Source organism: Protopterus annectens, chromosome 6.part0, assembly GCF_019279795.1.
Source record: "Protopterus annectens isolate FY-2018-M chromosome 6.part0, PAN1.0, whole genome shotgun sequence".
NCBI classification, from domain to species: domain Eukaryota; kingdom Metazoa; phylum Chordata; order Ceratodontiformes; family Protopteridae; genus Protopterus; species Protopterus annectens.
In genome coordinates this window covers 724,876,327-724,891,861 of record NC_056737.1, presented here as the reverse complement: position 1 = coordinate 724,891,861, position 15,535 = coordinate 724,876,327, and the positions used below count along the sequence as shown (strand labels likewise).

Here is a 15,535-nt window from a genome sequence, read left to right as displayed (position 1 = left end):
CATGAAAGCGCTAACGGATTAAACACATTGCAGTGACTTGCGTGATTTGCTGGAGCTTCATTTTTTGGTTTTTACAAGTTTTTGGTTTTCCGTGTGGTTTTAAGTGTTATGGCTGAGTTCAATGATGTTCCGCAATCGCAGTCGCTGTTTTCCAACAGCCCTGGATCTAATGGGGCACCTAAACCTTCCGGTGCTTCCAGTCAGGAGGTGGAAGCTATCGGGAGTCTTACAGCTCTCATTCAACAGTTGACCCGTCGGGTTGACATCCTGGCTCAGCAGGTTTCGAGCCAGAACATTTTTAACAGCAGTAACAATGGGGTCGTTCGACCACGGACAGGAGCAGTTCATTGTCCGGTGTCTGCTTGCGCTAACAATGGCAACCATTCCGGACATGTCATGAATGGAAACTTGGACAATTCTGGTTCAAACATTTTACCTGACATTAACCTTTTGAATCCATCTTCGGTTGGACCAATTAATAACAACAATGGTCCGCCTAATGATCAAGGTAACATAAGAATAACTGGTTTAAATGAATTTTTAAACATGCCTTTGAACCTTTTTGACAATGGTCAAAGTCAAACGGACCAGTCCCGTAATGCAGATAGTTCTGCTGTCAACAGTATAGTTGAAAAGTTAAAAGTATTTGACACTAATTTATTGAAATATAAAAAGTTACAGCTTGAGATTCTCTATTTCCAGGAATGTGTCAAATTAAAGATAGTCCCTAAGGGTTTACGTCAATGGAAATATCCTTCTGGCGTACAAAAAGATTCGGATATGTATTTTAATCTGATTCAATTGTTTAACAAACAGGGACTTGATTTCCCTGAGTTACTCATCACTGAATATAATAAACAAATTGAAGCATTGAAACTACGTTTAGATACACTTGATAAGGAGATTCATACAGATTCGGATTTTCCAAGGTATGAGTTTGACTATAGAAGAATCTTTTCTAGTATAGACATACTGTTGACTAAAATCAAGGACACGAAAAGATTCAAAATTAACAGAGACAAGGCGGCATACGCACAAGGTATCGCCTACCCAGATCCGCCTACCAATCATAATACAAGAACTTCTGTTAACATTAACAACGGAAGTTCAATTGGTTCACACGATGATGCTGTTTCTGTTTCTTTTGAACTTTCATCGCCTCTAAATAGTCAGGAGGTTAGGCGTAGTGAAAGAATTCAAAACCAGAATAAAAACCAGCGATTGAACCAAGTCAATAATAAACAAAACGAAAATTCAGGAGGCCAACAGGATTTTCAGGACACTTATGCGAACATAGCGAAGAAGAATCAGAATTGGAACAAACGTCCCCAACAAAAACGGAAGTACTACAAACGCAAGAGGTAATCCTTAATGTGTTACCCTGCGACATGACAGTTTTTTCTTCAACATCTAGTGACTTTAAGTTGTATAGTTTTTGTTCCTGTTTTATACCATCTCAGAACTTTATTGATTTCCTCGCAAAAGGTTTTAACTTTGTTTCCAAACCTAAACCTGATTTAGCTAGGGTTCTCTGTGACCTGAGATTATATACACGAAAATTGAATTTTCAAAACATGTTTAATAATTGTCCTACAGTTATCCATACAGAATATGTTGCTAGTCTTTATAACCCACCTTTGGATGCTAACATAGCATTGTTTGAAAGGATTACTGACATGCATATTAGGGCACTATATAGGGACGAAATGTTTAAATTTAGATCTAATGAACAAGAAAGGGAATTTGTCACGTTGGTCAAATCTTCTGGCATACGTGTTATGAAACCTGACAAGGGGGGTGGTGCAATACTGATGTATAACGATGATTACGATCAAAGAATGTTTCAAATGTTGAATTCTGATGATTATTTAGAAGTGTCTATTAATGAACTAAATCAGTCTTATAAAAGAATTAAGGACGCACTAAGGGATATGTTCATAGAAGGCAGCATTTCCCAAGAGACTTATCATTATTTGAGTATGCCATCACCTTTGTTACCTGTAATTTTTGGTATACCAAAATTACATAAGAATATGAACAACCCTCCCTTAAGGCCCATTATAGATGGTAGACAGTCCATCACATATGCATGCGCAAAGTGGGTGGACAATAGATTAAAAAATGTATTACTGACTGAAAAACAGATATGTCGTGATTCCTGGTATGTTCTTAAACATCTTAATAATATTGACTTTGATCCTGACTTTAAATTTTTAACCGCAGATGTTAAAGATCTTTATACATCAATACCTCATACTCTTGGCTTAGAATGGGTTAGAGATTTTCTAATCAGCAAACATCTAATTGGTACTGACATTGACCTGATTATTAGTCTATTGGATATCATCTTGACCAATAATTTTTTCATGTTCAAAAAGCAAATATATCTACAAAAAAACGGTGTTGCAATGGGTTCCCCATGTGGGGGAAGCTTTGCTAACAGCGTAATGGCTTTTTGGGAACAAAATTTTTTGTTCCAGCATGATTTATATAAAAAAATGGTCACATGGTACACCCGCTACCAAGATGATATCTTTATGGTTATTAAGGGTAGTGAGAGTGAGGCTGAAAGTCTAGTGGACGTGATGTCTTCCTTTTGTTCTTTCCTAAAATTTACATCTTCATATGCAGAGGCAACTATTAACTTTTTGGACATTTGTATTGTCAAAAATGTAGCCAACAATAGTTTTGATACTAGCATATATAGGAAGCCATTTTACAGTAACTCCTTTTTACATTTTAGCAGTTCTCACCCTTTTTTTCAAAAGAAGGGGGTTATTAAGGGCCAGGTTGTACGCGCATCTCGTATGTGCAGTACTGATCAACTTTTTTTGGATGAGTGCAATACATTATTTAAAATGTTTGTTAATAGGGGTTACCCCAAAAAACTGATTCACTCTATTATTAATGAGGTGACATTAAAAAGGCAGTCGGGCCAACTAGGGCCTTTGTTAATGAATAATTTCTTAGTTGAAGAAAATAACCAAACTGATCGTACACCCTTAATAGCCAAAAAAGCTTTGACTAATTTCAATGTTAGTTTCTTAACTCAGTTTAATAATCTGGCACCAGAAGTCAAGAAGATATTGACTAACAATTGGGATCTATTTTGTATTAGCGGGAATCTACAATCAGTTTTGGGTAACAGACCAGTTATTGTCTACAAAAAAGGACCGTCACTCAAAAATTTGTTCGAATCAGGTACCACTAATTACAGGCCAAATAAAGGTATGTTTAAATGCGGACGGTGTAGATACTGTAAATATATAAAGACGGGCTCTATGTTTGAGATTAGGGGACAAAAATACTACTGTAAAGAAAAATATGATTGTGAAACTTCAGGAGTAGTGTACTTGGCTTCCTGTAAATTATGTTCCGTTTTCTATATAGGGAAAACGGAACGTCCATTGAAGCAGCGGATATACGAACACACATACGCTATTTCCAAACGTACAAGTACAAATGCCTTGGCAAAGCATATTACTGAATTTCCTGACCATTGTTTTTGGTTTAATGTTATTCAAAAGGTACACCTAAATCCGAGAGGGGGTGCATGGCATCTTAGATTGGAAGAGCAGGAGCTCTTGTGGCAATTTAAAACAGAAGCATATGCCTATCCAGGCATAAATGAAATGTGCTCCGTCAAATGTTTGTTGAAATTGAGAGCTTTAGAGAGATGAATGTAATAATACTGAGTTAGACCCAGTGGATGTAATATTCCGAATAATAACAATTGGCCTATTTGACCTTTTTAAGTATGGTTTTACTATATATATATATATATATATATATATATATATATATATGTATTTTTTAAGGTTTAAGGTTCTTTAAATATTTAAATGTTTAATTGTTTAATTGTCTAATTAATTAATGATTTATTGTTGGGTGTGAGTATAAATGTAACATTATTGTTTGTAATGGCCGTCTGAAGAAGTGCATTTAATGTTTATGCATGAAAGCGCTAACGGATTAAACACATTGCAGTGACTTGCGTGATTTGCTGGAGCTTCATTTTTTGGTTTTTACAAGTTTTTGGTTTTCCGTGTGGTTTTAATTGTCACCACAATAAACAGAACATGCTGGAGGGATAGATTCCTGTCTCAGAGACTTCCCATACTCTGGAACAGACTACCTATCTATGTCAAACAGAGTTCCTCATTAGCACTCTTCAAGAAAAATCTTGATGATTGTATGGGAAATAGGAAATTCACCCCGGGGATCACTTCTGTGACTCTATTTGCTTGGGTGGTGAAAGCCAGGGTACCTTTCTGGCTAGGCTTATATAGGCCCTAGGGCCAATAGCCTAGTACCTACCTATGAACAGCTGGAGAAATTTTGTTCAGGCATCCTTGCAGCCATGCTTGGAGGACAGACACATTCTCATTCCCTTGGACAGAAATGTTCCTGTATACTTTTCAACCGATTCACAAGGTACTTCTGAAGATTCAGAAAGAAATACCAAAGATAGTGTGGTGACTCCATATAGGCTCAGATAATCTTGATCATCCTTTCTAATGGTATTGGCCAAAGGGCCAAAAAACCTGCTTATAGAAAATCTTATGTTTACAAATGGATGAGGTTTTCTAAGTGGTGTCTAAATGGGTCCCTTTAGGTTAACACCACTCTGGTTTTGAAATGTGTGTGTCAGCTACTTCAGGATGGCTTATTGTATGTGTCCATATGCAGTGCATTTAGTGGCAATTTGTTTGTTGGCCAATAGACCCCCCTTTCTTCTTTTCTTTTGGTAAAACAGTTCATGAAAGGAGTATTGCTTATGAGGCCCCCTCACAAGGAAATTTCTCCTTCATGGGATCTCAACTATGTTCTGGAAAAATTGACCTTACCACCCTTTGAACTTGCCACTTAAGCTGATCTGAAGCTCTTAACATGGAAAAACTGTTTTGCTTATTGATTTGACATATACAAGGAAAGTCCCTGAGCTACAAGCTGTTATGGTGGGGCAACCATACTTCATTTTCCCCAGAGATAGGGATGTGTTATGTACTAGCCCCTCTGTCATGTCAAAAATGGTCTCAGAATTCACTCTTAGTCTATCAGCCACCGTGTGTTCTTCCCAGAACCTCGACCTTCATGCCTCTGAGGTGCACTGGCAGCTCAGATACCATCTTGATAGAACAAAACCCTTTAGGAAGGCGAAAAGGGTATTTTATTTCGTACACAAAGGCAAAGAAGGGTCAGCTAGTCTCTAAGAAAACCATTGTACTTTTGGTCATCCAGTGGTCATGTTTTATTACATCCACCATAGCAAGGTGAATCCAGGTAGGGTAAAGGCGCATTCCACCAGGGCGTTTTCCTCTTCAGTGGCTTAATTGAAAGGAGTGGACTGTAGAAGTATTTGAGGCAGCAACTTGGTACTCTGTCCATACCTTTATGAAACACTACAAGTTTGAATGCCTTTTCTAGATCCGGAGCAGGATTCACTAGGATCATTCTTCAGGGGCTTCTGGACTCTTATCCCTCCTCCCTCTAGTTTGGGTAAGCTTTAAAAAGTTACCTGAATGCCAGTAAGAGCATGTGCCTGTGTGTTGAACATGATACAGTTGCTCAAGTCCTACTTTACATAACTGAAGATGTTTGTAGAACACACTGCCTTCCTGGCAGTACCCGCCCACCATCCCCTTTTTTTGGATGTGTATAGTTTGTTTGGGTTGTGCTTTGCAACCTTTGGTTGGGTGGCCTTTATGAGTAGGTGGGGGGTGGGTGGTTGTTTGTATTGGAGCAGGAAGGGATTGCAAAGCTTGTGTTTCCATCTCCTCTTCCTGATGGACTGTAGAAAACTTTAAGGGACCTGTTTGTGGGTTTGTAAGGCAGACCTGTAACTGCCAAGGGCAGAGGGAGGGACTATGAGTTTTAATAGACTGCCAGAGAAGAGGGTAGCAGGGCACTACTACCTCAATGCCAATAAGGCAGTGTGTTCTGCGAACATCTAACTGTTACATGCAAGTAGGACTTGCACAGCTGTACTTTTCTGGGACTTTGAACATGACTGAATCCGCTTTCTTAATATCTTGTCACATTGTCTCCAAGTTTGGGAATGATTAATTTGGACTCTTTCCTCAGCTCTAGCTTTCCCAGTGTCTGTCTCACTGCAAAACTTTGGGTCAGTTGCACTACATCGTGAAGCAACTGTGAACTGTGTTTCGCCATCTCACTTTTTGCTACTCTGCATGTTCATTTCTGTCACCTTCTTCAGCACTTTCTTGCAATTACAAAATGTTGATACCTCTGTGTTGCCTGCATTTGTGAATATCCCCTTTACTCTTGTTCATTGAAAGTCTGTCTCTCCCCATACTGGGACGAGTACTATCAGCATCCATTTCTTGTAATGTTCACAACTTTTTAATCATATTGGCCATGACTTCATCTGAACCTAATGCTTTCCCTGACTTAATGTTCTTTAGTGCGTTTTGTACTTCTCCTTTCTCTTTCATCATATACTGTGCATGTAGTATTAGTGTTTGTGGGATTTCCTTTATAAGGAAGCTTCCTGAAGTACTTATCCTCTGAACTGTAGAGCGACTTTTTGCTAGTGTCTCTCTGAAAGGCATCTGCTGGCTTGTGATCTGATGAAACACATCATTTCTATCAGGCTATCTGTTAATTCTCTTTCCAAAATGTGATATAGAGTTTCCCTGATGCCTTTTTCTTTGCTATTGCAACTGCTTTCTTAGTCTCTGTGTTGGTCAACCAGTATAAATTTTTAGCCTGATCTAACTTTTCTGTCATCAATTCTTCTTGTACTCCTTTCTTTTGATAGCTTCCTGAACTTCTGCATTCCACCACCAGCTTTCCTTGTGTACCTTATTTCCATGCCTGGCCCTGCTTGCATACCTGTTCTTTCATCTTCACACATGCTATTTTGAGATGCTGCTAGAGTCATGTGCATTTACTTGCACTCCTATGCTTTTGTTGTGGTCAACTTAGTCTTCAGCCTAGTTCTTGTTAACTTTTTAGAGCTTTCTCTGACCTCTACTGCAACCAGTGGTTTATGCTGGGTGCTGACCATTTCACTGAGTTTGCAGTCTCAGATTTGACCCCGTTGCCCCTATGTGCCATTTGCTAGACTGAAGCATTAGTTTTCAGATTTGGTTTCATCTCCAACATGTGGTTTTCATTTCAACACTTTGGCCATTTTCACTTTTTTTCTACTGCAAGAAGCAATTCAAATTTAGTCTGTTGGTTCCTTCTACGTGACTTCCAGAGAGCAATGGCTACCGTATAAATATTTCTTAATGAATATCACTAATCTGACTGTCTTTTTGTATTGTAATATTTTGGTGGACTTTTTCATTGGTTTAACTAAAAAGAGCATAAATCAGTTTAAGAGCAAAAATGCATCTTCAGTTTCATTAGAAAATAAACAATGAAGATCAAGGATAGCAATTTTGTCTGCTTCAAACTAGGTACCTACCCAAAAAGGACACAAATGAAATCAGGTCTGTCTAGATTGTTTTTCCCTACTAGATCCTGATAACGCCTAACAATTTAGCTATTTAGATACTTGCCCTGCAATCTTTAGCCTGGGGGGGGGGGTTCTAGCCCGCTCCGTTGGCTATGCTTGTTTTTCCCTACTAGATCCTAATAACTCCTAACAGTTTAGCGATTTAGACACTTACCCTGCAATCTTTAGCCTAGGGGGTTCTAGTCTGCTCCGTTCGCTATGCTTGTTTTCCCCTACTAGATCCTAATAATGTCTAACAATGTGGCTATTTAGACACTTACCCTGCAATCTTTATCCTGCGGGGTTCTAGCCTGCTCCGTTCGCTATGCGCACTTCCCTCCCTGCCCCTATTCCCATCCGTCCCCAGTACCTCTACATTTATTCTTAGCCTTAACCCCAACCCCTAATTACCACCAATTAGGCTACACCACTAGTCACCCCTCCCCCTACATCCAACACAATCATGCTACTACCTAATATGATAATCCTAACATGCGTAGTTCTAGCTCACATTACATCCTACCAAGGCTCCACAGTCACATGCCCCAACAACTTCCAGTGTACTCTCTGAACAACCTCCCTCAAACATTTACTCTGTAACTACACAACCCCTGCCACCAAAAACATCCTCCCAATACACTCACTCCATTACCAAACGCCTAAAATACTCGAAAATAAAATATCCCTAAGAATACTATAAGCAATTTACTATGCATATAAAACATATCCTAAACACCCTCTATAAACTAGCCCTCGCTGGAGACATCCATCCAAACCCTGGTCCTACCAAATCCAACCCCAACCACAAACCCTAGTCCAAGCAAACCCCCCCCCACACAACTTGACGCCTAGCCAACAAAAAAACAACAAACTTTTAATGTCCCTAAACATCAGAAGCATATGCAATAAAATCCAAGAACTACATGCCAGCATAAGCAAATATTCCCCAGATATTCTATTCCTAATTGAAACCTAGCTCTAACCTCACATCAAAAGTGAGGAAATACTTCCACCTGAATACAACATCCTTCGCATAGACAAATTGTCCAAAAAGGGAGGTGGTGGAGCATTGATATTTAAACACCACCTCAATATTCAACTCCTGAACACATCTGCCCCTCACCACAACAGTGGACTCCTTTATGCCAATCTCAAACTAAACCCAAACAAAACAATATCATAGGATGCTATTTCCCACCAGGGCAAAATATTACACCCCTAGAAAATCTCTTGAGCTGAGCTACTCTATCTCTACCCCAGGAAGACATCATTCTCGGCGATTTTAACATCAACTGACTATCGTGTAATAATCTCCCAACCATTCACCTTAATCTCCATGGGTTCACTCAACTCATCCTATCCCCTACCCAAATCAACAAAAACCCTAACAGTCATACCGTACTTGACTGGATCCTAGTCAACAAAGCCCCTCACTCTTACCTAGCAGGCTGCTTACCTGACAGTCTTAGTGACCACTCCCCCACTTTCCTAATTCGGCACCATGCACAATCTCAAGCCCATTATCCACAGGCAAATACCATTATCCACAGGCAAATACGGAACAAGTCCAACTTCAACCCCAACTCCTTCATCTCCTCCCTGCAAAAAATTAACTAGTCACCACTAAAATACCTCAGCCTAGATGAGGCTGTCCACTTCTTCAACAGTACCTTCCTCTCCACCCTAAACACTCATGCTCCTGTAAGAAATGCCAAAGTCAGATCCAGGCGTAGCAAATAAAATTAGACAAATCCCATTACTATAAATCCACCCTAAACTCTACTAACCACAACTCTAAGCAATTCTGGTCTACTATTAACACTATCGTCCACCCAGGGATGTTGATGCCCCCCAGCCGTCCATTCCCCCCTCCTCCACCCAGGGAAGGTTGATGCCCCCTAGCCGTCCATTCCCCCCTCCTCCAGCAGTGTTGCTGAATCCTTCAACACACACTTCACTGAAACTATAGCATCTCTAAACAAACAAGACTTCCCTACAACAGCCCCCCAACTCCTAACCCTGAACCTCCTACTCCTCTTTTCTACTTCATCTCATTACCTACCTCCAACATAAAGACTATTGTCAAAACTTAAACCCACCAAACTCGCAGCTGACAACCTCCCCTCTGAATACTTGAAAATTGTAGCTAATACACTAGCCTACCCAATTTCAGTTCTAATCAACGTTTCATAACAAGAGGCTATGTTCCCTCGATATGGAAAATATCCCACATCATTCCCCTCCACCGACTTCTCCAGTTACCGCCACATTACTATCCTCTCCCCTCTCTTCAAGATACTTGAAAAATGTATCAACACCCTTGTCTTAAACTACCTCCTAGCTAATAATCTCCTCTCCAAACCCAACATAGTTTCAGGCCGTATCACAGCACAACCTCCGCTCTGCTCTTCTTCACCAACACTATACTTCATCACAAAAACAATGGCCTCTTCTCTACTGCCGTATTTCTAAATCTCTCAAAGGCCCTTTGACATGGTATCTCATGAGCTACTACTCTCCCCAACCTCTCCTTCTCACAATCAGCCTGCAGCTGGTTCCACAGGTACCTACACGGACACCAGCAATCAGTAATCCGGGACGATAACCTATCACCTTGCCACCCAGTTACTCTCCGAGTTCCCCAAGGGTCTATCCTTGGCCCTCTGCTATTCTCACTTTTCACTAACAACCTACATACTACCACCACACAAGCATCTCTTATACAGTATGCAGATGACTCTGCTCTCATCTGCTCTGCCCCCATTCTACCACAACTACAACAAATCACACAAGAATCATTCTCTTCTGTTGAAAGCTGGCTATCCAATGCTCAGCTCCTACTCAGCCCAAGTAAGACAACTTCTCCTGTTCCAACCTTCCAAAGCCACCCAAAACATCCCCCACTTCAACATTCTCGCCAAAGACGATACCATCATCTCTCCATCAGAACATACAAAATTACTTGGTGTAGAAGTAGACAACAAAGTTAGATTTGACACCCACATATCTCACAATAAAAAAAGTTCACAAGAAACTTGGTGCATTATATCGAAGCCGCCAATTCCTAACCAAGGCGGCTAGAATCTCCATAGCTAATTCCCAGCTAATCTCCACCCTACTTTATGCATCCCCCATATTTACCAACCTTAGACAGACAGACCTACACAAGCTGGATGCTTGTTACAACAAAATTGCTAAATCTGCCACTGGAACCTCCTACTGCAGCCATCATTTTATCTCCCTTAAAGAACTAAACTGGCTAGAACTACCACAACTCCTTCTGATCAACTCACCCTCGCTCATAAACATATTAGCCACCCCCATAACATCCTTTCCCTTCAAACCCTTCTCCAATCCTATCACTCCACTAGGCCCCTAAGATCAAGCAACAAAAATCAACTCACTGTTATCAAACCCAAAACTCAGCAGGAGAAGCCATATTTTCATGTATGTACCATATCTAAACTTTTGAACAATTTTCCACCCTCTATATCTACTCTACCTTCCAGCAGCATTTTCAAGACTGCGCTCAGATTCCACTTAACTTTGCACTGGCTTTGTCCTTGTTCTAATCCAGACCAACACCCCACCCTTACCTCCCCCCCACCTAGACGCTTAACCCAACTGTACTACTGCCACTACTAACCACAGTCAGAATTAGCTAGTTGTCTTTACATACTTTAAAATCTTGTCTGACAACTTTACTAATGTTATAAACGACAAGAAACTGTCTTAACTTGCAACATTTACTTTATATACTGTTGATAATCAATATCTTGTTATTGTATTAAAGCCAACAACCTGTAATGTTGTTTACTATTGCTGCATCTTTGTATCTCTATTTATCATCAACATGATATGGAGCTTTTCTCCCCGGGCATCCGCTGAAAAAGGACCTGCGTCCAGTCTGAATTTCCCTGTAAACAAATGTAAATAAATAAATAAGTAATCCCCTTAGTCTTCCCTTTCACTGCTTCACTGATTAAATTTACTTCAAAGAGAGTAGATTCCAAAAAATTCCAAAACTTAACTTGCTCCAGACAAGTAACTGAAATCCAAAAAGGCTGTTCATTGTTGTAGAAACTGACAATTAAGTGTTTTGGGATTGAGATCAGAAAAATGTTTTTCAGATGTTTACCCACCCACTCCTAGACCCAGTAATGTAATTATCATAGCAGATGGAAAGCAATTATTGTAACAAAGGTCAGGTCTGAAAATAAAGAAAAGGTCTGGTCTGTTTGAAGGTCGTCTTGTTGCGGTGATAAAAAAGCATAAAACCACTCTACATTTTTACGCTTATTCTGTATTAGTAATATCTTCAAATTTTTTTGCTTTTTCCACGATGGTGAGATATTAGGACATTCTCAACAAATGTGCAATTTGGAGTTTATCCAGCAGTACTTTTTTTTTCCTAGATCATTTTTGCCTATATGCCCAACGACCATCAAATTATCCTCCGTCAAACTGAACCACATTATTCAACCTTATGAGAGGCTAGTATAGAGCTAATAATTGAACTCTTGTATATAGAGCTGCTAATTGAACTCATCACTTTGGCTGTAGTCAGAATTATGCTACATATGCTAATAGTACTGCTTTTTTAACTCTTTCCAGCATTCCAGCTGTGCCTCCACCCCCTCCCTGCCCCCATTATATCAGGAGTCTATTAAATACTGATACTAATAAATTATGTTTGCATAATATGATTTCTTGGAGATTTAATGTAAAGCTTATGATAGTCCTAATAAAGTTCCTGTAGACTGGCACAAGAGTTTCACTTTTTCATCATACTGTGCCTATATGAAAAACAAATAGCTCATACAGGATATTTATATAGTCTAGCTTTGATTATTTTGAAAAAAGGGAGATCATTTGTCTGCTCTGACAACAACTCAAGTTAGCAAAGAATGTTGTAACTAAATTCTTCAACAGAGTTTCCATAAACCTGTCAGTACTGTACCTCTCTTTAAGTGTACATTACTGTACAGTTTGACTGACTGAGAAACTCGGCAAGACATAAGTAATTGATGGCTAGAAAACAGAATCTTGAGTAATTTCTGATTTATCCTTGTGCTCCACAGAACTGAATGAAGATGATCATTTTTGGCGACTATAGTGTGGCGATAAGGAAGATAAAAAGGAGGGTTGAAAGAAGAAAATCTCTAGTCTACTGTGAGAGAATAGATTGTGGAGAAAATTGAAGAGTGTTAGGAAATCTAGGTGTATTGACAGAGAAAAAAAAGCCAATTGGGAAGGTAGAGCAAGCATGGAACAGGAGTTTTGTTTTTTAGAATAGGGGTGGAACAATGCTTGAAAGATGATCAGGGTGTTCTCTTCCAGGCCTATCACAAACATTACTCTGAAATGGTGAAGGAGTAAGACTTGTTATGCTTTAAGTATGCCAGCCAGAAAAGAAGGTACGGGAGAGACCATGGGAGTTAAAAACTGTACCGGAAGAGGAATGACATGGCTATTTTGGTTAAATGGGAGAAAGAGGAATGAACCTTAAATTAAATGTGTTGAGAGGGAGCAGTTAGATACGTTATTGTAGGATGGCAAATAGAAAAAGGAGAGGGTTGAATCATGGGTGCAATATGGGTTGGTCACGAGGCAGTGGAATGGGTATGCCGGGATGGGGGCTGAGGAAGGGATAAGTTTAATAAGAAGTGGTGTGAAATTATAGTAAAGCTAAGTGAGTTGGCGTTTGAAAAGACAGAGATATACAAACATTAAGAAATTAATTTATAATGAAAAAATAATCTTTATCTTTCTTAACAGCGATTTCATGGTCAAAGTTGTTGATGTGAATGACAGCAGCCAGCAGAAGACTCTGCGAGGGCATGATGCTCCAGTCCTGAGTGTTGCTTTTGATCCCAAGGATATCTTCCTGGTAAGGTTCTGTCTTGTATGCCATACATAATTTATAAGAATTTGGAGAAAATAATCCATTCTGACAGCAAATTTTGCAAGCACTATTCTGAGATTCATAAATAGGGCTGCAGCCCATTTGTTCATAGGTAAGTTCATAGGTAAGTACTAGGCTGTCGGCCCTAGGGCCTATACAAGCCTAGCCAAATGAGTTCCCTGGCTTTCGCCACTCAAAACTTTTTCCTGTGCCCCTGTTGAGCAGAGCCACAACAGTGATTCCTGGGGTGAATTTCCTATTACCCATCTAATTGTCAAGATTTTAACATGAGTACATTTTCATTGACCCTAAACATTTTAGTGACTTTTTTGAAGAGCAGAAACTTGGAGTGTTTGTGAACACAAGAGTTCTACATAGCTGTCACAGTAAGAATCATTGCTGCAGCATTTTAAATCTTATTGGGATATCTGCTGTCAGATGTCTGAGCTTTTAACATTGGGACCATCTTTAGGACCATGATACTGTACAGCCTTAATCTGTGAATATTGGGTGGAGCCTGGTTGTTTAATTATATCTCACACCACTCTTTCTTGACACACACTGCTTCTGTTTGCCCTGCGGATTTTGGTAAGTATTTGTTGTTCTCTGGTCTATTGATTGGTGATGACAGATGCTTGTTTTGTTTGTGATGTTGACTTGTGCAGGTGTGTTAGTATGTGTACTTTACATGCATATGCACACGCACATCTATGTATATATGTGTGTGTGTTTGATATTTATTAATGAAAGCCACTATTAAAAAGTAAAAGCAGTGCTATTAGGGAAATCAAATTTTCCATTCTGAAGATTTCCATTTTCAGTTCTTATTTTGTATGGAGTATGATCATAAAATTGAGGACAGTAAACACAGATCAGTGTTTAATAAGAAAACTTAACTAAGAAAACTACAAGTACAAGCATTTTATGGCACAGAAATGGTAGTCTCCTCTCCTTTCATTCTGTCTCTTCATCCACACCATCTTCTGTTAATACAAAAGAAGGTAGTATTCAAGAGAAATCATTTGAGAAATGCAATTTTAAGGAAAAATTAGTAACAAACTAATGTGGGATTAGTGAGCATATGTCAAGTTGGCCACGGGCAGGTATTTATAACAGAGGCCCATGCCTTTAAGACCGTGTTTAGTTTATTGTGCATGAATGCAGTGTCAGAATGTGGTGGCTGAAGTCTGCACAAGTCCCCTCCTTTTCTCATGTACCTAAGTAGCTCAGAAGAGGAGCTACAGCAGATACAGCAGAGAACGGGCACAATACTTGCCTAACTAAGGGTAGTATCAAAATGATGTGGGTCACTTAGATTTTTTTTTTTTTTTTTTTTGCAGAAAATAGCTCACACACCAGTTGGTTCTTAGTTACCTGATGTTGGGCCTGTTGCACGTCTTAATTTCTTCTACCCCTGTATAGACAGCTGTTCTGTGATTTTAGAAGGGACATGTAGTACTCTGGCTACCAATATCTGAATGACTGAATGTAGTGTTATACATTGGGACCTTTTGTTACTTGAGTTGAATCTTGCATACTTGAAACACAGATGTCAGTAACCGGGGCCTCTTGTATTGCTTCTGCTGCTTAATGCAGATGTGACATTTGGCCATTATATTATATTAGCTTATATTTAAAGTTAGTGTCCATATCTAGGTAGGTAGTCATTCTGCTGTACTTTGCTCTCATGAGGTTGATCATTGACTCTGATGTCCCATTAGGTATGTTCTTTTTCAAACAATTGTTACAGCTGGAGCTATCACAGAGCTTTATCGTTAAAAACACAAGGGCCTAAATCACAAAAAAATATGCAGACTATCTCAAAGCCTTGTCTCTCCACTCCGTATTATACAGTTACTAATAGGCAACCTCTGCCTCATGTATAGAACCTCAACAGAACCCATCCTGTCAGAACTGTTACACATTCAGAAGACCAATGGTTTTGTGAACACCCACTCAAATTATCTCAATCTCTTTTGTAACATAAAAAGAAGTTTCTGAAAAGTAAGTAAGGGCATACATTCTTCCTTAGTATATCTTCAGTTTTGTCGATATTTTTGAGTTTAGATATTTGTGAATTTAGATAATTTTCAGTATTTCCATATATATATATATATATATATATATATATATATATATATATATATATATATATATATATATAA

General features: G+C 39.2%; 1 protein-coding gene across 3 annotated transcripts in view; it reads left to right on the top strand.

Moving 5' to 3' along the window:
- Positions 1 to 15,535, top strand: part of WDHD1 (WD repeat and HMG-box DNA binding protein 1) — a 2,322,801-nt gene that overhangs the window by 534,018 nt on the left and 1,773,248 nt on the right. For all 3 annotated transcript variants that reach the window (XM_044074408.1, XM_044074407.1, XM_044074406.1), the window contains exon 5: positions 13,244 to 13,355. In XM_044074408.1, coding sequence (XP_043930343.1) covers positions 13,244 to 13,355 — 112 coding nt within the window. The remainder of the gene's footprint in view (positions 1 to 13,243; positions 13,356 to 15,535) is intronic.